We start from the raw sequence: 17,006 nt of genomic DNA on the forward strand, positions 1-17,006 counted from the left end.
CATTTGTTGTATTTTAAGAGAAGGTAATAAGTTACAAAAATTGTTTACATTTATAGTGATGATGGGTGATAATCATATCGTATATATCTGTTCTTTTTCTTTACTATATGGTATTATTTTTTCTTTTGTTTCTATTTTTCTATTTTCTTCTTTTCTCTGTCCTCTTTTTTTCTTTTTTTTCTTTTTAGTTTGTATTACTCTTTCTTTTTAACTAGAGGTTTAATAACATGACTATTAAAACCCTTATTTATTTAATATCTAATAAACATTGTTCCTTGAGTGATTTTAAAGCAGAACAATATTCTGAAAAACAGTCTATTTTTAAACATGCAGTCAAATTTAGCTTTAAAATGTAAGGAACAGATATCAAGAAACACAGATTTAAGTGTTAAGGAACTTCGAAATCTCTTTTATTCTTAGTCCACTTGTATGTGAACATGGAGCCACTGAGTACTTAAATCTGTAGTATCTCGCTTTAGTTACGAGAATTATTATTGATGATGGGTATGTGGGGGGAAAAACTAGAGCATAAATGTGAAGTTGTAGTGAGAAAAACAGAATGCTCAAAGGTTAAAAAAAAATCTTTCCATCTACTTGGCCACACCTGTCACCTAATTAGAAAGAATTCTCCCTCTTAATATTGAAAAACATAACTGTTCAATGAAGCAGAAGCCCAAGACCACAGGTCTGCAACCCGCGGCTCCAGAGCCGCATGCGGCTCTTTCAGCCGTCTCCTGCGGCTCCTGGTCCTCTGCCATGTGCAGTCCCCCCCCAAAAAAAAGTGGGACTAAAAAAGTTCAACCAATCAATTCAAATATGCAGGGTAGGTGCATATCTCGCCTTGGCTCTACTCTTCAGTCAAACCCTGTTCTGCGCATGTGCGCATGGACGTCCATACGCACATATTTTTTGCGGCTCCCAGTTTTTTCTTTTGTGAGGGAACCGGTTCTGAGTGGCTCTTTCACTGTTTGAGGTTGTTGACCCCTGCCCAAGACAGTCAAAAAGAAATATGCCTTCACACAAATGGAATTCACTACTACAGGGATGCAGTGGTAGCTACCAACCTGATCTGCTTAAAAAGTGATTAGGCAAATAAGGTACAAGGCTCTCAGTAACTACTTGTTATTTCTACAATAAAAGGTAGCTTTCTTCTTCTCTTATTAGTAGCTGGGAAACATTAGGAAGAGGTAGCTGTTACCCTTTTTTAGGTTTCTGGTAGGTAGAGATGGCTAGCTACCACAGGAAACAGAATATTGGACTAAACAAGGCTCCCCTTACTAATATGCTCCTAGCTATTTTGCAAGCTAATTGATAGGAAATTAAAAATGATATTGAGAATATTATGTGGAACAGAACCCTTTTCCTTCCTGTTCAGCTGATGAAATGCAGCTGTTTCACGGGTGCTGTTTAAAGAGCCATTGCATATTTCATTTTAAGACCCTGCAAGGATCTGGATCCATAGCCACATTTAGCAATCATTACAGACATCTCACAATTAAGTTTGGTACCTACTGAAATGTAGAAAGTTTCCACAATTTGGGAATGATGATGAATCTTGATTATACACGGTGATAGTAAAAGGGGTCAAAAACCGCTTACAGTAGAACACTTTAAATTAAATCACTTTTTTCATATTCCCAAGAACCCACTCACATAGCCTGAATGACTAAATTCCAGATCAGTAGATACATTCCCTTTGTTCATATATTTGGTGCAAACCAATCATGGATTCTTTGGCAAAACTGCTGCAAACCTCAAGAAAGCTCAGATTCAGGACAAGCTTATTTTGAGGGTAAAATATGCAAATTGAAAGGTTCAGTGTTCATGCAGATTCATGAGTAGTATATCTATAGCATGCGAAGAGTTGTGTAACGCAACGACTCAGAGACCAACATGCAGCTCTCTCTGAAACACCTATATTCCTTCCTTCCCCAATTACATCTATTTTATTGGTCCTTAATGGACATTGTCAAACTCTACACTTACCCTGTGAAGCTGGCCACATATTCATTTACAAATTGTTATTTCAAGAACCGATTTGGTTATAAGTTCTGATATTCATAGGGAAAGGATATCTTTTAAATCAGGGGGTGTCCAATCTTGGTAACTTTGTGGATTCCAACTCCCAGAATTCCTCAGCTGGCTGGGGAATTCTGGGAGTTGAAGTCTACAAGTCTTAAAGTTGCCAAGATTAGACACCCTTTTGAATGGATTTTTTTTATAGAAAGGTCTTCCTAAAGAAAAGAGAAAAGGATCTAGCAATAAACATAGCATGTTCACACCAATAAAGGAAATGCCTCAAGGTTTCTCTCTTACCAGGAGAAGTTCAGCCTGTAATTCTTTGTAACTTTTTTCATTATCCTGCAGCATCTGAGAGTGGTCTTTAATTACTTTCCTGTTTTCTTCTATCTCTTCGTTTAGCCGTTTGTTTGCAGCTAGATACTCCCTTTCTAACCTGAAAAGATTTTTTGTAAAAATTTAAATATGTTATATACTGTTCTCGATGAAACAACAATACTTCTATGCTATCATTTTGCTAACGTTTAAGAAAACCAGGAAAAAAACAAATCTAAAAGTCAATGGATGTGGTAGCATTTATCTGTTCTAATAATCCAGGACATCTTCTGGGAATAATCAAATTCAGGTTATTTAAACTCATTGAATGGCATCAAATATATCTGACTAACTAAAAGATAAAATCTGGAATACAGGTAGTCCTCAGCTTACAACCATTCATTTAGTGATTGTTCGAAGTTACAATGGCACCAAAAAGTGACATATGATACATTTTTCACACTGATGACGTTGCAGCATCCCCATGGTCATGTGATCAAAGGTCAAATGCTTGGCAGTTGGTTTACATGAACCAATATTTATGATGGTTGCAGTGTCCCATGGTCATGCAATCACCTTCTGTGACCTTTTGACAACTCAAAGTCAATGGGGAGGCCAGATTCACTTAACAAGTTTTTGACACCTAGTTAGGCGACTGGTGGTACTCGATGTCAGAATCCATTTATATCACATTCATAAATGTATGTTTAAAACATTATCCCCCCATACGGATTCTGCCATCTCCCGAGGAAGGAGGAGCATATGTGGATTCAGCCTGTCTTAGATTATTTCAAAGACCAAGGAAACCTTTTGAACTAGGGGGAATCAAAAGAGAGGGGGAGAGGAAGAAGGCAATAACCATAAAGATTCGAAGTTCCTTTTTTTTTCTATGAAAGGGTTGACACGAAGTTGAAGGATGGGGGCTGACCAAATGGGATTGAGGGAAGGGGGGTTGAACTGGCTACCCTTTATAAAATTTCAATTTGTAAAACAATACTAAGTCCTGTCTTGTATTCCCATAACCAAGCATGTCCTAGTAAAGATTCCTTTTGGACTAGATCTGACTCCAAGAGTTTCTGTCTTCCTAAGACGTGGTTTGGGGTGGGTCCTGACACTCAGATATTGCCATATCCTAAAAGTGGTACAATGGGTGAAAAGGTTGAAAAGCCCTGGTCTATAGCCCACATGTGGAAATTCTAATGCTGCTTTCTCAGGCCTTGCTATAGTTACAACTACAGAGAAACTATTCCAGTGTCTGTACAATAAGTTCTCTCCTTCTCTTTCAGGGAATTTAGGAAGGGTTTCACCAACAGGAAGATTTCTACTCACATCTTGTTCCTAGCTACGGTGGCAAACTCTGCTGCGGGAGCTTCTCCAATATCAAAACAATATCGAAGAAAAGAGAAATTTGTTTCAAGTATAAGAACCATAAAGTGAGGGGAACTGTAACCATCGTGAAGCCTTGCTATCCATCCTTCTGCATTACCAACATGAGTTCGGCAGGGCTAATATTATGTTCTTCTAGTGAAAGGATTCACACAGACCTTCCTACACCAGTGGGACTGCTTTGATGTATTGCAGTAGTAAACCGTCAAGGATATTCTGATAAAAAGACAGCAACCAATTTGGAGTATAGTTACAAAGGAGAATTTTTGTGGGGTTTTTTCCCCAACGTCTACTGCAATATACATATCTATCACTTAACCAAATATTCAAACAATATTGCAATTCTGGACTAACGTATTGAAAATTACTAACAGATCCGCTTAGAAATCTAAAAGAATCAATAAATCATATTTTGTTTGAAGCATACAATCAACATCCTGGAAGAGAACAATCTGATCAATAATTGATGAGTGATGTAAGAAAAAAAAATGGTGTTTTTGATGTTATCTATGAAATATTTTAGTTGGGTTATTTGTAATCAGAGTAAAATAACATGCAGGGAATTGGTAGTGTCTTTTTAATACCAGATACCTTAAAGAAAGAATTCTGTAAGATAACGCCTAGTGTGGGGTGAGACCATTTTTTAAAAATCAAGACAGGAAAATTCAGAAAGATTTACTCAACATGTTCTTTCATGTACATTATTGCACTTTTTATTTTGATTTTATTTTCTATATTTCCCAGTTCTGGCCTGCCATGAATTAGTCTTGTTCTAACTCTTCCTACAAGCAGGAAGAGGGTCTGTTTTAACATCCAGAAGCGAGGGAGGGAGGGAGAAAGGAAGGAGCGGAAAAAAGAAAGGAAGGAAATGTTTTAAATACTAACGAGTTCTCATTTTGCACATTATACAAAATCAGTAGTAGTCAATTATAGCCCTTTTAGAGTGAAGACTAACTCTATGAATCTATATCTACTGTATATATAGAGAGATATAGATATATCTAGAAAGTTTATTAATACAATTGTTGCATTTTTTCAAATATTAATTCAACTAACATTTATTGCTTTTTAGGGAGGTAAATATTGCCCCAAATGCTCAACATCTAATTTTACTATCACTACAAAAGGCTATTCCAGGGGGTACATTTCAGAGAATGTATCAGAAAATCCAATTAAGCTTTGGATCATTTTCCTCAATAAATAAATGAACAAGTGTAATTTGTTTAATTGGGTTCTCTTTATATTGTTTTAAAACATATGTGTGTGGAACATGACACATTTTAGTCACCTTTATGCCGAAATTTTGAAAATTCCAAAGGTTTCACAAACTGTTAAGCATTGCTTAAGCACTGAACAATCTACAAGTTAAACCAGGGGTAGGCAACCTTGGCTCTTTTATGACTCGTGGACTTCAACTCCCAGAATTCCTGAGCCAGCTGGCTCAGGAATTCTGGGAGTTGAAGTCCACGAGTCATAAAAGAGCCAAGGTTGCCTACCCCTGGTTTGAACCAAAACACTTGGCAAAATATTGCAGCCTAAGTCTTAAAAGGGATCCATAGCCATGGAATTCTTTTAGGAGAGTAAAAAATGACCACACAGGGGCCAAGTCACACAGCAACTCCACTAACTCCATATCACATCACCCTATTTAAAGCCACCATCCGCTCTGTGCTGTGTGAGTTATAGGAGGGAATAGATGAGTATTTTGTGGACTGGTGTGAGTCTTTCCCCTCAAATACCAATTCTCAGTTAGCAAAGAAGCCACTCACATGTCGAATTTTTCCAGGCTGTCGTGAGCGTTTCGCTTCTCTCTCTCATAGGCATTTTCCACCTCTCTAAATTTGCCTTTGAACATTTCCAAGTCAGAAACGGCTTCTGCTTGGCTGGCCTTCTCCACTTGCAAAGCTCCTTCAAGGTCTCGGATCCGCAACTGCAGAAATCACAGGAGAACAACAATCAGGATTACAAGAGGCTGCAGAGCTTCGCTCTATGTCAGATCAAAATGAGGCAAGACAAAATGGCTAGGCCAAAATCATTCCACATGCAGAGAGAGAGAGAGAGAGGGGGGGTTTATATACATAAAGTCAGGATAAGTGTAGCTTTTCACCCACCCGATCACCATAGTTTGGTAAAAGAAATACTGGCTATGATGAACTCGGATTAACGTTGACAGGCAATCACAATTGTGGTTAAGGGAATGGGTGAATTCAGGGTCATGTATAATATTCTCCGATCCCACTTGCCCAATCAGAGTCAGCTTCTGCTGCCCTTCACCATGACTTTTGTTGGAGCATGATCAATAGAAAAATCAAAGCACCGAGACGTGTACGCCACAGTGCAAACAGTTCAAAACATTTGAAAAGAATCATTTGGATCCAACAGATTCTACACAAAAAGGAAAAAAAATGATAGAGAAAATTGATGGGGAAAAAAACGCTTATCAGCATTGCTTAGCTTTTTTTTTCCAGGAAATGTACACCTTTCTAGTTATTACTGGATAAAGAGCGCACAAAAGATTTTCCCATGGGACTTTAGGCTGGTGTTTTGTACAGTGTTCTGGTATTTGGCAGTGGGGCAAAAGATCTTATGATATAAATTATTTAGGACACAGGTTTAAACACATTCCTTCACAGTTCCTCGGTTCAGAATTTGACAACAGGACTGAGAAAGCATGTAGAATCAACATGGCGAGCGTCTTAAGATTTATTTGCTCGGAAACATATACATTTCATGAGTAAAATGGAAAAGTGTCACGGTACCCTTTGGGCAGCATTTTGCCTTAGTATTTGCAATCCAAAATCCCCCTAGAGCAGACATGTCAAACACAAGGCCTGGGGGCCGGATGCGGCCCACAAAGTGGTTTCATGTGGCCCGCGAAGCCATCCTGGAAACAGTGAGGGAACGGCCCCCACTGCCTTGGCCCTGGCCCAGAGACCCTCCTTCTGCCAGAGACCCTCAGATCTGTCCCACTCCTGCCCAGGCCCCCATAGGCACCCTTGATGAGAACGATGTAGAGCTGGCCATGCCCACCCAGTAGGCCATATGCACTCTAGCCACGCCCACCCAGTAGGCCACGCCCACCCAGGCCATACCCACCCATCCCCGAGGGCAACCGCAATGCTGATGTGGCTCTCAACGAAATTGAGTTTGACACCCCTGCCCTAGAGGCATTCATAGAACATGGAACAATGGAGTTGGAAGGGACCACGGAGGTCTTTTTAGTCCAGTCCCCTGCTGGAGCAGGAGACCCTGTATCATTTCAGACAAATGGTTGTCCAGTCTCTTTTGGAAAGCCTTCAGTGATGGAGCACCCACAACTTCGAAAGGCAAGTTATTCCAGTCTCTTGTCATTTTCTCCAGATCAGCTTTAAGAATTAAGTTCAGTTCCTAGACTTGAAAGCAGGATGTGCAGCTAGTTACAGAACTTGAATTATGAGGATTCTGCTTTAGGATGAATTTCGATATCATCAAAGGAAGACAAACAGACAAATGATGACAAAGGCAACAAATATAGTCCTATAGCCAACTCGTCTCTATTTATCACCCTTGAATCATATTTTACAGATTTAACCTTAGGAGGATAACTGTTGATCCAGTCTGATATGATGACCAGTGAGGCTATCTCAATTTAGGAATCAACCTGGGTGTGTGTGTGTGTGTGTGTGTGTGTGTGTGTGTGTGTGTGTGTGTTAAACTTCACTTTGCCTTGCCGACTGAGGCATAAAACCCTCCAGTTGTCCAGCACATTCTACTTTATTAGTTAATTAGTTACAAACCAATTGTCCAAATACTTTCAAGCAATTGTTCTTTAAAGATGATTACATTTCATACGCAAAAACATAAAATTAAATGTAAAATAATTAAACATGTGTTAAGAATCCAGGTGTGCAAAAAGCCTGCAATGAACTTATCGATTCCATGTGATTCTTTTCTCAATTTACCTGAATTATTTCAGAATTAAATTTGGATTCCAGATGTGCCGCCCTCTCTGCCTCAATGTTTTCCTCCAGTTTTTTTATTCTGGCCATAGCTAGCTGTTAAAAAAAGTTGATAAGAAGTTAACAACACACACATCTCAAGTGCTTCCCTAAACTCTCGGTTTAAAAGTACTATTTAATATCAGTCCAAACTTTCCTTAACTGCATTGGCTCCTAACTACTTCCAGATTGGTTCATGAAACTTATCTTGTTTTGTGAAGTTTTACAAGGGCCAAATTCAGCATACCTACCGATCTTCTCATATATAAATAACCAGATATTTGTTTCATAAGAACTTTATTGAATAACTTTATTGAGATATTCCCATTGGGTGATGCCATAGTAGTAGAATATTTAGAATCCATTATCATACAAATATACTGATCACAAACACATTTTAATCTATTCCGTTTTAAAGGGCCACCAAGGATTATTTTATTTTGCTTAACTTTGGCCTCTACGTGGTTGTGACACTTTCTCTACTGTGGCCATGTTTTTAAATCTCTCCATTTTTTAAAAATTATAAATTGAGTTATAATTAATATCTGTGCAAAACTATTCAGAGAGGCATTTCAGAGTGCCAGTAAAATACCCTTGAAATACACGGCTCCAAGTACACTCCACTTCAGCAGGATGGTCCAAGTGTAAATTGCCCTTGAACCCATACAGGTAGTCCTAGTTTTAGGACCACGATTGAGCCCAAAATTTCTGTAGCTAAGCAAGACAGTTGCTAAGTGAGTTTTATCCCATTTTGTGACCTTTCTTGCCACAGTTGTTAAGTGAATCACTGCAGTTCTTAAGTTAGTAACACGGTTGTTAAATAAATCTGGCTCCCCCATTGATTTTGCTCGTCAAAAGGTTGCTAAAGGCGATCACGTGAGCCCGGGACACAGCAACAGCAGCAAGGGTGAAAAAGGGTCATGAGTAACTTTTTTCAGTACAATTGTAACTTCAAAAAAAAAACCACTAAACAGATGATTGTAAGTTGAGGACCACCTATACCACAGGTCTGCAACCCGCGGCTCTTTCAGCCATCTCCTGCGGCTACCAGTCCTCTGCCATGTGCAGTCCAAAAAATAAAAGTGGGACTAAAAAAGTTCAACCAATCAATTCAAATATACAGGGTAGGTGCATATCTTGCCTTGGCTCCACTCTTCAGTCAAACCCTGTTCTGCGCATGCGCGCATGTACACACATGTGCACACATTTTTTGTGGCTCCCAGTTTTTCCTTTTGTGAGGGAACCGGTTCCGAGTGGCTCTTTCACTGTTTCAGGTTGCTGACCCCTGACCTATACGTTCATGGTATGTTAACAGTTCTTGTGGTAACTACTCTGAATTTGAATTTTGAAGAGATGCTTCCATGAAGTGCACCCCTAAATAGTTTACGCAGCCTCAATAATCAATCCATATTGGATACAGGTAATCCTTGTTGAACAACATTCAATGACTGTTCAAAGCTATGATAGCGCTGAATGAGGACATATGACAGGTCCTCGTTGTTAAAGCCATTACAGCAGGGGTCCTCAAACTTGGTTACTTTAAGACCTGTGGATTTCAACTCCCAGAATTCCCCAGCCAGCCCATTACAGCATCACATGATCATAATTTGGGTCTTCATAACCTCTCAATTATGACACTGCAGCATCCTGCACTTACGATCACCGGCTGACTTCCAACAAGCAAAGTCAATGGGGAAACCTGCAGTTCACAAATGGCAAATCACGGTGACCACAGCACACTGCAACCGCACAGGATTTGCCTAATGAAGGCAAATGGAATTGCCAAAACTATTATCGTAAGTTGGCGCACTCATGTAACATCAAGCTTTACAACCAGGTTGCTTAGCAACAGAGTTGCCCGTCTCAATCGCCATCTTTAAGTGATGACTACCTGTGCACTTGTAGAAAATCTAACAAAGACATGAATAGAACAGAACAGAATAGCAGAATTGGAAAGAACCTTGGAGGTCTTCTAGTCCAACCCCCCGCACAAGCAGGAAACCCCATACCATTCCAGACAAATGGCTGTCTAGTCTCCTCTTAAAAGCCTCCAGTGATGGAGCACACACAACTTCTTTATATATATTTTTTATATATATATTTTTAGTATTTACATATACATGTATTTGTGAAACAATATGGTGGTAGGGTAGGTAAAATAAGAAATAACCAGTTGTAAATAGTTCAGGTTACATCAACAGAGATGCCCTCTCTAATTCCCTTAGTTATTACATAGTCAAAATAAGCAAGTTAGTACACTTCTAGTTGTAACCTAGTCAATTAACAAAATTTAAAATATATTTTCAACAATACATATCAATTTTTAAATTTTATCTAATTGCAATAGGACATTCTAGAATAGCCTATAGTATATAGGAAGAGGCTTAATAATTCTTTTGTCTACAAAACTTATATTGTTCATTACAAACCCTTCTTATGTTTTACTATTAAAATCTAGTTTTCATCTTAACAAATCACCATTAGAGATATATTTTTTGCCTTAACCGTTCAACAATTATTAAAATACTATCTTTTATATATAAAGTTCTAGATTCAATACTATAGTTCAAAAGTAACCACTAAATATTCTATACAAGTCATCTTAACCATACATCAATTATTATAATACTATCTTTTGATATGTCGTTCCAAGTTCTATAATATAGTTCAGAATTATATTCTAAAAGTTTACTTTTGTTTTCCTTTACAGATCTAAAAGCTAAATGTAAAATCAGTTATATTTTTAGAGATTCCCCTTAATCCATAGAAAGATATTTTTATAGTCTATCTTTAGAAATCCCAAAAGAGAAACAAGTTCAGTTTTTTAAATCTAACTCTTGCCTTCCTTTTGTGCCAATCATGCTTCCCTCTTGGTATCTTTAAAATCTCAAATGTATCTTCCTTTCTTCCTATACCCCTTATTTGAATCCAGGGAGAGTATCCAAATGTCAGTTTTGTAAGGAAGATGTCCCCTTTGTACCCATTGTATTTTTGCTTTGATAATTCAGTTTTTGATGGTTGATATAATATAGTTGTCATTAAGTCAGTCAAATCCAATTCTTCCAATTCTATCTGGGTTAGGTAGAAAGTAGTAGCTGGTATTATGGTTGTCATTTAATTAATTGAATTCTCAATATAGTGTATTTGAAGGCCTTTAGTGTCTTCATTCTTGGTGTTGTTTTCTTCAGGTGCTGTTGCTTTTCGGGTTGTAAGTTTTGTAGTTGCCATTAGTTTGGACTTTAAGGTTTTCTGTAGGTTGCTTTTGTTGTTCTTTGAAATCTCCTATTTTAGTGTTAGTTTCCATTTCTTCTATTTGATTTTGGGTTATCTTTTTCTCATTTAAAGTCAAAATTTGATTTGGTGGCTTTAAGTTGTCAGATTTTTCTTGCAGCTTGGCTTTAATTTGCTCTGTCATTGCCAAAATCGTGTCCAGTATCAGTTTATAATCAAGTGGTGGGATGTATTCATCCATTTTGTTGTTGTTTGCAGTTAAATCTTCCATGGAGGCTGTTTTAATAATAATCAAAGATTTTCTACCTCCTGAAGAGTTGTTCTCAGTGCCAGGTGTTCCCACACTTATCTTAAGCATAGTATCAAGGACACTCTGTTATTCAGTCAGCTCTCACAACAGTAAAAGGAAATTTACTTGCTGTACCAGGTTTCGCCACAAGATGTCATCAATAACATATAACATGCAATGTAAGAATTTTCTTTTCTCTTTTTTTTCCAAATTAATATAAAACTTTTGTAGGATTAGTCCAAATTTTTTCCTTAATTCACAGCTTAGAGAGAAGATAGAATTGTGGATCCCCAGCAACAAATAGAAGCTTTTTAGTAAATACAGATGAAATTGCTTAATTTCTTTGCCGAATTAATTGAATTTCTTTTGTAGCTTTGAGGCTTTAAGATTTGTTCCCAAAGTAAATATTCGCCATTTTCTCAAAAAATGGGGAAGGAGATTTTCAAGAAAAACCCACAGGAAGATGGTTAAGGGAATAGGAAAGGTAAAAGCTCACCCAGGTCCTCCAGATTGCTTCTTAGTGCTAGGTAGTGCTTTTGGCTTTCGGCAGGGAGCGGCTTAGTGATCAGCCATCTTTATGGCCGGTCTCTTCTTCTTTGGACCAAAGGAAATGATCCCAGATTCCAGCAGACAGCTGCCGCCCTTCCGCAATCGCAGGGAAGTCCTCCTCTTGGTAATCGCCCCCTCCAGGGCGATTTTTGACCCTTTTCAGCGTCCTCCAAAGGAGAAAGAAACAGACGGCAGGAAGCAGGCTGTTCCTGCACGTCTGGAAGCGCTGCACTCGCGAACCGGAAGCCCAAGCACACAGAACTTCTGAAGGCAAGCTGTTCTGCTGGTTAACTGTTCTCACTATTAGGAAAATTCTCCTTAGTTCTAGGACTGGCATGTCAAACCCATGACGTCGCATGATGTATCATGACTTTTTCCCCATTGCCAGCAATGGGATGGGGGCGGTTTTGGCGTGATGCATCCGGCCCGCAGGCCGGCAGTGTGACGTGCCTGTTCTAGGAGCTATGAACTAACAAATAAATAGACTTTGTCATTCTTTTGCTACAGAAATACACGTTTTCAGAGTAGGTTGCTTAAAAATTTATTCCTAGTTTTTCTTTGGAAAAAAAAATTAAGATACTCTGGCTCTTCTAAAAGAAATGAGTAAACTGTTTTGGCATTAGCTCGTCTGAAATGGTATAGGGTTTCCTGCCTGATCAGGGGGTTGGGCTAGAAGACCTCCAAGGTCCCTTCCAACTCTGTAATTTTGTATTCTGATAACATCCATACTAGTTAAAACACACACACCTAAACACATTAAGACCCATTATTTCTTCCAGCTCCTAATGGTACCATTAACATCAAGACACTGGGAAAAAAATAAAGACTTATCTATAAAGTCCATGCAGACGTTGCTTGGCAGCATGTGCTAACTCCAGTTAAAAAAAAAATCTCTGGGAGCCAGAAAAGGGTATTTCTATTTACAGCACATTTCACTTTTATAGGATTTTGGCAGGTAAATAAATCAAATTAGGACTCCAGTTCCAGATAACTGAGCTGCTAGCCTCTTGATTCATAAAACATAATAACCTAATCATTTATTCAGACTATAAATTCTTATCTCCTCCCCATAAACTTTTAAAGTATTTCCTTCATCCCAGATTTTGGATGTTTACTTAATAAGCCCATACATAATAAAAGCTACGAAACCAAACCAAAAAGAAAAAGAAGCAAAAATTAAGCCAAGAGAGTGTGCATTCAAGAAATGAAAACTGTATATCAGCAGTTTTCTGGTTCTAATAGAGGCCTGAAAATGTGTAAGGCTGAAAAAAAATGTTAAACTGATGAATCAAGGATACAGAGATTACTGTTAAATGTTCTACAATTGACCTCAGAAACCACTAGAGGGCACCAAAGGAACACTAACACTAAAGCAACATTTCCTTTTGTTCCTTTTGACCTGTGCTGGGTTTAAAAACATCTTAATTACCTAAAAGAAAAATAACTGAGCATTTAAAATAACACCCAATACTCAAGATTATCCTCTTGGAAAATTTAAAGGACTTTCCATGTAAGATTGGGCAACAACTATCTCAAATTGCTAGGATTTGTTATTTAATGCCTTTGTTAATCTTTTCCGCTCTTCACTAAAACCACATGTCATTTCATTTCATCTCCTTTGTAATTCCAGACTTTAAAGGTTTTTCCTAATTCAATATTAGCATCATAAAAAGGGTGGTTTTTTTAATTGTTGCTCTTTTTAAAAAAAAAACATATCCCTGAACTGTAGATCCATAAGCCATAGCAAACTACAGTAGTTGCTGACTAAAAGCTCTCTCCAGGGACTCTGTAAATTATTTCCAACCTCTTTCTTCTTTGTGTTCTAAGAAATAAAATATGTTATAACAGCACACTGATGATTTGGGGTGAATCCTATCTCTATATATCTACCATCCCCATTTTATTCCTGGCACACTGGCCCAACCTGATACACTCTGTATGTACAGTTAGCCCTTTACTTACCAAGAGTTCGTTTAGTGACCGTTCAAAGTTACAATGGCACTGAAAAAAGTGGCTTACGACCGTTTTTCACACTAATGACCACTGCAGCACCCCCACGATCACATGATTTACATTGACAACTGGTTGCGGCAGCCCGGGCTCATGTGATCCCTTTTTTGCAACCTTTTGACAAACGAAGTCAATGGGGAAGCCAGAGATTCACTTAACAACCAACCGTGTTACTAATCTAACAACTGAAGTGATTTACTTAAGAAATGTGGCAAGAAAAGTTGTAAAATGAGACAAAATTTATTTGCCACTTAGCAATATAAAATTTGGGCTCAATTTTGGTTGTACGTTGAGGACTACCTGTATTATAATGAATCATAATTTCTTGGATTGTGGAGGATGGGAGCCGGGAAAGGCATCGGGCTGGAGAACGCTGCCTTGGGCTGATTTGTTTCGGAGGTTATGCGTGCAGCAGTTCAGGCCTCATCTATTCAGCCAATTACTGCTTATGCAACAGACTTTCTCCAAGGGGTACATAAGGAAAGGGAGACCTCGATTAAATCAACAGGATCCATTTAACTGGCAGATGGGTATCACTTCCTTGTGCCCGTTTGCCATTTTATTGAATATATCTGTATCTGTACCCATAAGGTCACTCAGCCTGGCTTTGTAGCTAAGGTGGGACTAGAATTCACAGTCTCTCTTGGTTTCTTGAACCACTAACAGATAACCTCTGAAATAAAACCGCTTCTTTAAAAATGATCAATAAGGGGCTGTATCGGGACAAAGCCAAGTATTAACAGAATATAACCCACTGCAAAACAGAACATGAGCTGACAAAATCTACCTCTCCTCTGACTGGAAATTTCTGGCCAACGCCCAGGGCTTCTTACAGGGATTTATAAACTGATTACCCTGAAGCTGTGCAAACGAGAAAAGCCTCCTTTAATCTGACTTGAATTACGGAAGGAACTGATTTGAAAACATTTTTCTTTCCTTTAGGCCTGTCGCTGGCACTGCCTTATCCTCTTTTACTCCAAAGGGCCTTGTCCAGGTCGCCTTTTCTATCCACAGCTCCTCGGCAATGAAACAAACCCCAGGAGCAGAACGGAAGGCAGCTATCAAGATACCAACTTCGTTACTTGGTGACGTTCTTACCTCAAGTTCTTTCCTAAGTCGAGCCTCCCTCTCAGCACCGAACTGAAGTTCGCTGGCCTGTCGCTTCAAGGCTTCCGAACAGCCACTGTGTTCTCTTTCTAGCTCTTGCACTTTTTGGTGGACATTCTGCACCGTGCTGGTGCTTTCCTGGTGGGAGAGTAATAATTAGTTCTACCTTCAGCATTTTCCCCCCCAAAGAGAAAGATTTGGAAATAATTTACTCTTGGTCTTTAAATCGAGGAGTAGGCCCAAGAGTCCCCAAACAATTCAGAACCACCCATTAATTGGCATAGTTGTCCCAGTGAAAGGTTCCCATTATTGCTGTCTACCAGTAGCCCCGAGCACCGTTACTTAGAAGCAGGGGCTGCACTGTCAATAAGGCTTCTTAGTAAAAAATATTTTAAGGGAATTTTTTCCATAATACCTAAAGAACTTCCATTTATTTATAACTTCTAGAGCAAGGTTCTACAACCTTGGCAACTTTTAAGACTTGTGGACTTCAACTCCCAGAATTCCTCAGTCAGCTGGCTGAGGAATTCTGGGAGTTGAAGTTCACAAGTCTTAAAAGTTGCCAAGGTTGGAGACCCCTGCTCTAGGGGTTCATATTGCCATTTTGTTTCAACTATATTCATAACAGAGTATAGTTAGTCCTCGACTTACAACCCCAACTGAGCCCAAAATTTCTGTTGCTAAGTGAGACATTTGTTAAGTGAATTTTGCCCCATTTTATGGCCTTTCTTGCCTCAGTTGTTAAGTGAATCACTGCAGTTGTTAAGTCAGTAGCCCGGTTGTTAAGTGAATCTGGCGTCCCCGTCGACTTTGCTTGTCAGAAGGTCATAAAAGGTGATCACATGTTTTCAGGACACTGCCAAGGTCATAAATATGAGTCAGTTGCCAAGTGTCTGAATTTTGATCACACAACCATGGGGATGCTGCAACAGTGTGAAAAATGGTCATAAGTCACTTTTTCCAGTGATGTTGTAACTTTGAACGGTCACTAAATGAACTGTAAGTCAAGGACCACCTGTACGTCTAGGTCAGGGGTGTCAAACTGCCGGCCCGTGAGCCAGATGCATCATGGCGAAACCGCGCCCACCCCGTTGCCGGCAATGGGAAAAAAAGTCACGATACGTCGCGACACATCATGTGATGTCGCGAGTTGGTCTAGGTCAGGGGTAGGCAACCTCGGCTCTTTTATGACTCGTGGACTTCAACTCCCAGAATTCCTGAGCCAGCTATGCTGGCTCAGGAATTCTGGGAGTTGAAGTCCACGAGTCATAAAAGAGCCAAGGTTGCCGACCCGTGGTCTAGGTAGTAATACCAGGACTAAAATTATTTTATCAACAATACAGTATTTTTAAAATTTATTCCTTTCTTTTATATTCCACCTTTTTGCCTATAGGCCTCAAGCCAGTGCTTCTGTTTCGTTTTCCGCTCAGCCAATGTCTGCCACCTGAGTGTTAAGTGTCAGTTTCCACTGACTAGCCCAGAGTTACCATATTTCAATGGAGATTTGTATCCGGGTCCCTCCACAACAAATCCTATATTTATCCATTACTCCTTGCTGATCCCTTTTATCTCCTAAGACACCCACAGACAGTCATCTACGCTACTGATGAACTGCGCTTAACATGAGACGCTTAGTCCCAGTCCTTCAAAAAGCTATCACCACAGAGAAATTTTTTTTATTGTTGCAGCAGATGAAAACAACAGCAATTATTATAACTGTATTTAGTTACTATAACATTCCATTCATTCAAACCATTTTTGCTTTTGTCCTTGTCTTCCTTTCCTTGTTGCCCGATTCTGTAAATTTTTAGGGATCTAGCCTAGCACCAAGCCCAGAAAAATATACCCCTTAGCTTGAAAGTGAGTATATATACTCTTCCTACATCAGAGAGTGTACCCTGTTTTTCAATACAGATAGTCCTCCACTTACAACCACAACTGAGCCCCAAATTTCTATTGCTAAGCAAGAAGGCTGCTCAATGAATTTTGCCCTATTTTAGGACTTTTCTAGCCACAGTTGATAAGTGAATCCCTGCAGTTGTTACGTTAGCAAGATGGCTGTTAAGTGAACCGGGGGGTCCCCAGTGACTTTGCCTGTCAGAAAGTCGTCAAAGGTAATCACA

At 39.1% G+C, this 17,006-nt stretch overlaps 1 protein-coding gene across 1 annotated transcript in view; it reads right to left on the reverse strand.

The window, feature by feature from the left end:
- Nucleotides 1-17,006, reverse strand: part of CCDC171 (coiled-coil domain containing 171) — a 206,664-nt gene that overhangs the window by 164,383 nt on the left and 25,275 nt on the right. The window contains exons 8-11 of the mRNA XM_083352873.1: nt 14,875-15,021; nt 7,662-7,754; nt 5,490-5,650; nt 2,317-2,455 (exon numbers count right to left, since the gene is read on the reverse strand). Of these exons, the coding sequence (XP_083208999.1) occupies nt 2,317-2,455; nt 5,490-5,650; nt 7,662-7,754; nt 14,875-15,021 (540 nt within the window). The remainder of the gene's footprint in view (nt 1-2,316; nt 2,456-5,489; nt 5,651-7,661; nt 7,755-14,874; nt 15,022-17,006) is intronic.

The sequence above is a fragment of the Vipera ursinii genome (genome assembly GCF_947247035.1).
Source record: "Vipera ursinii genome assembly, chromosome: 2".
Classification (NCBI taxonomy): domain Eukaryota; kingdom Metazoa; phylum Chordata; class Lepidosauria; order Squamata; family Viperidae; genus Vipera; species Vipera ursinii.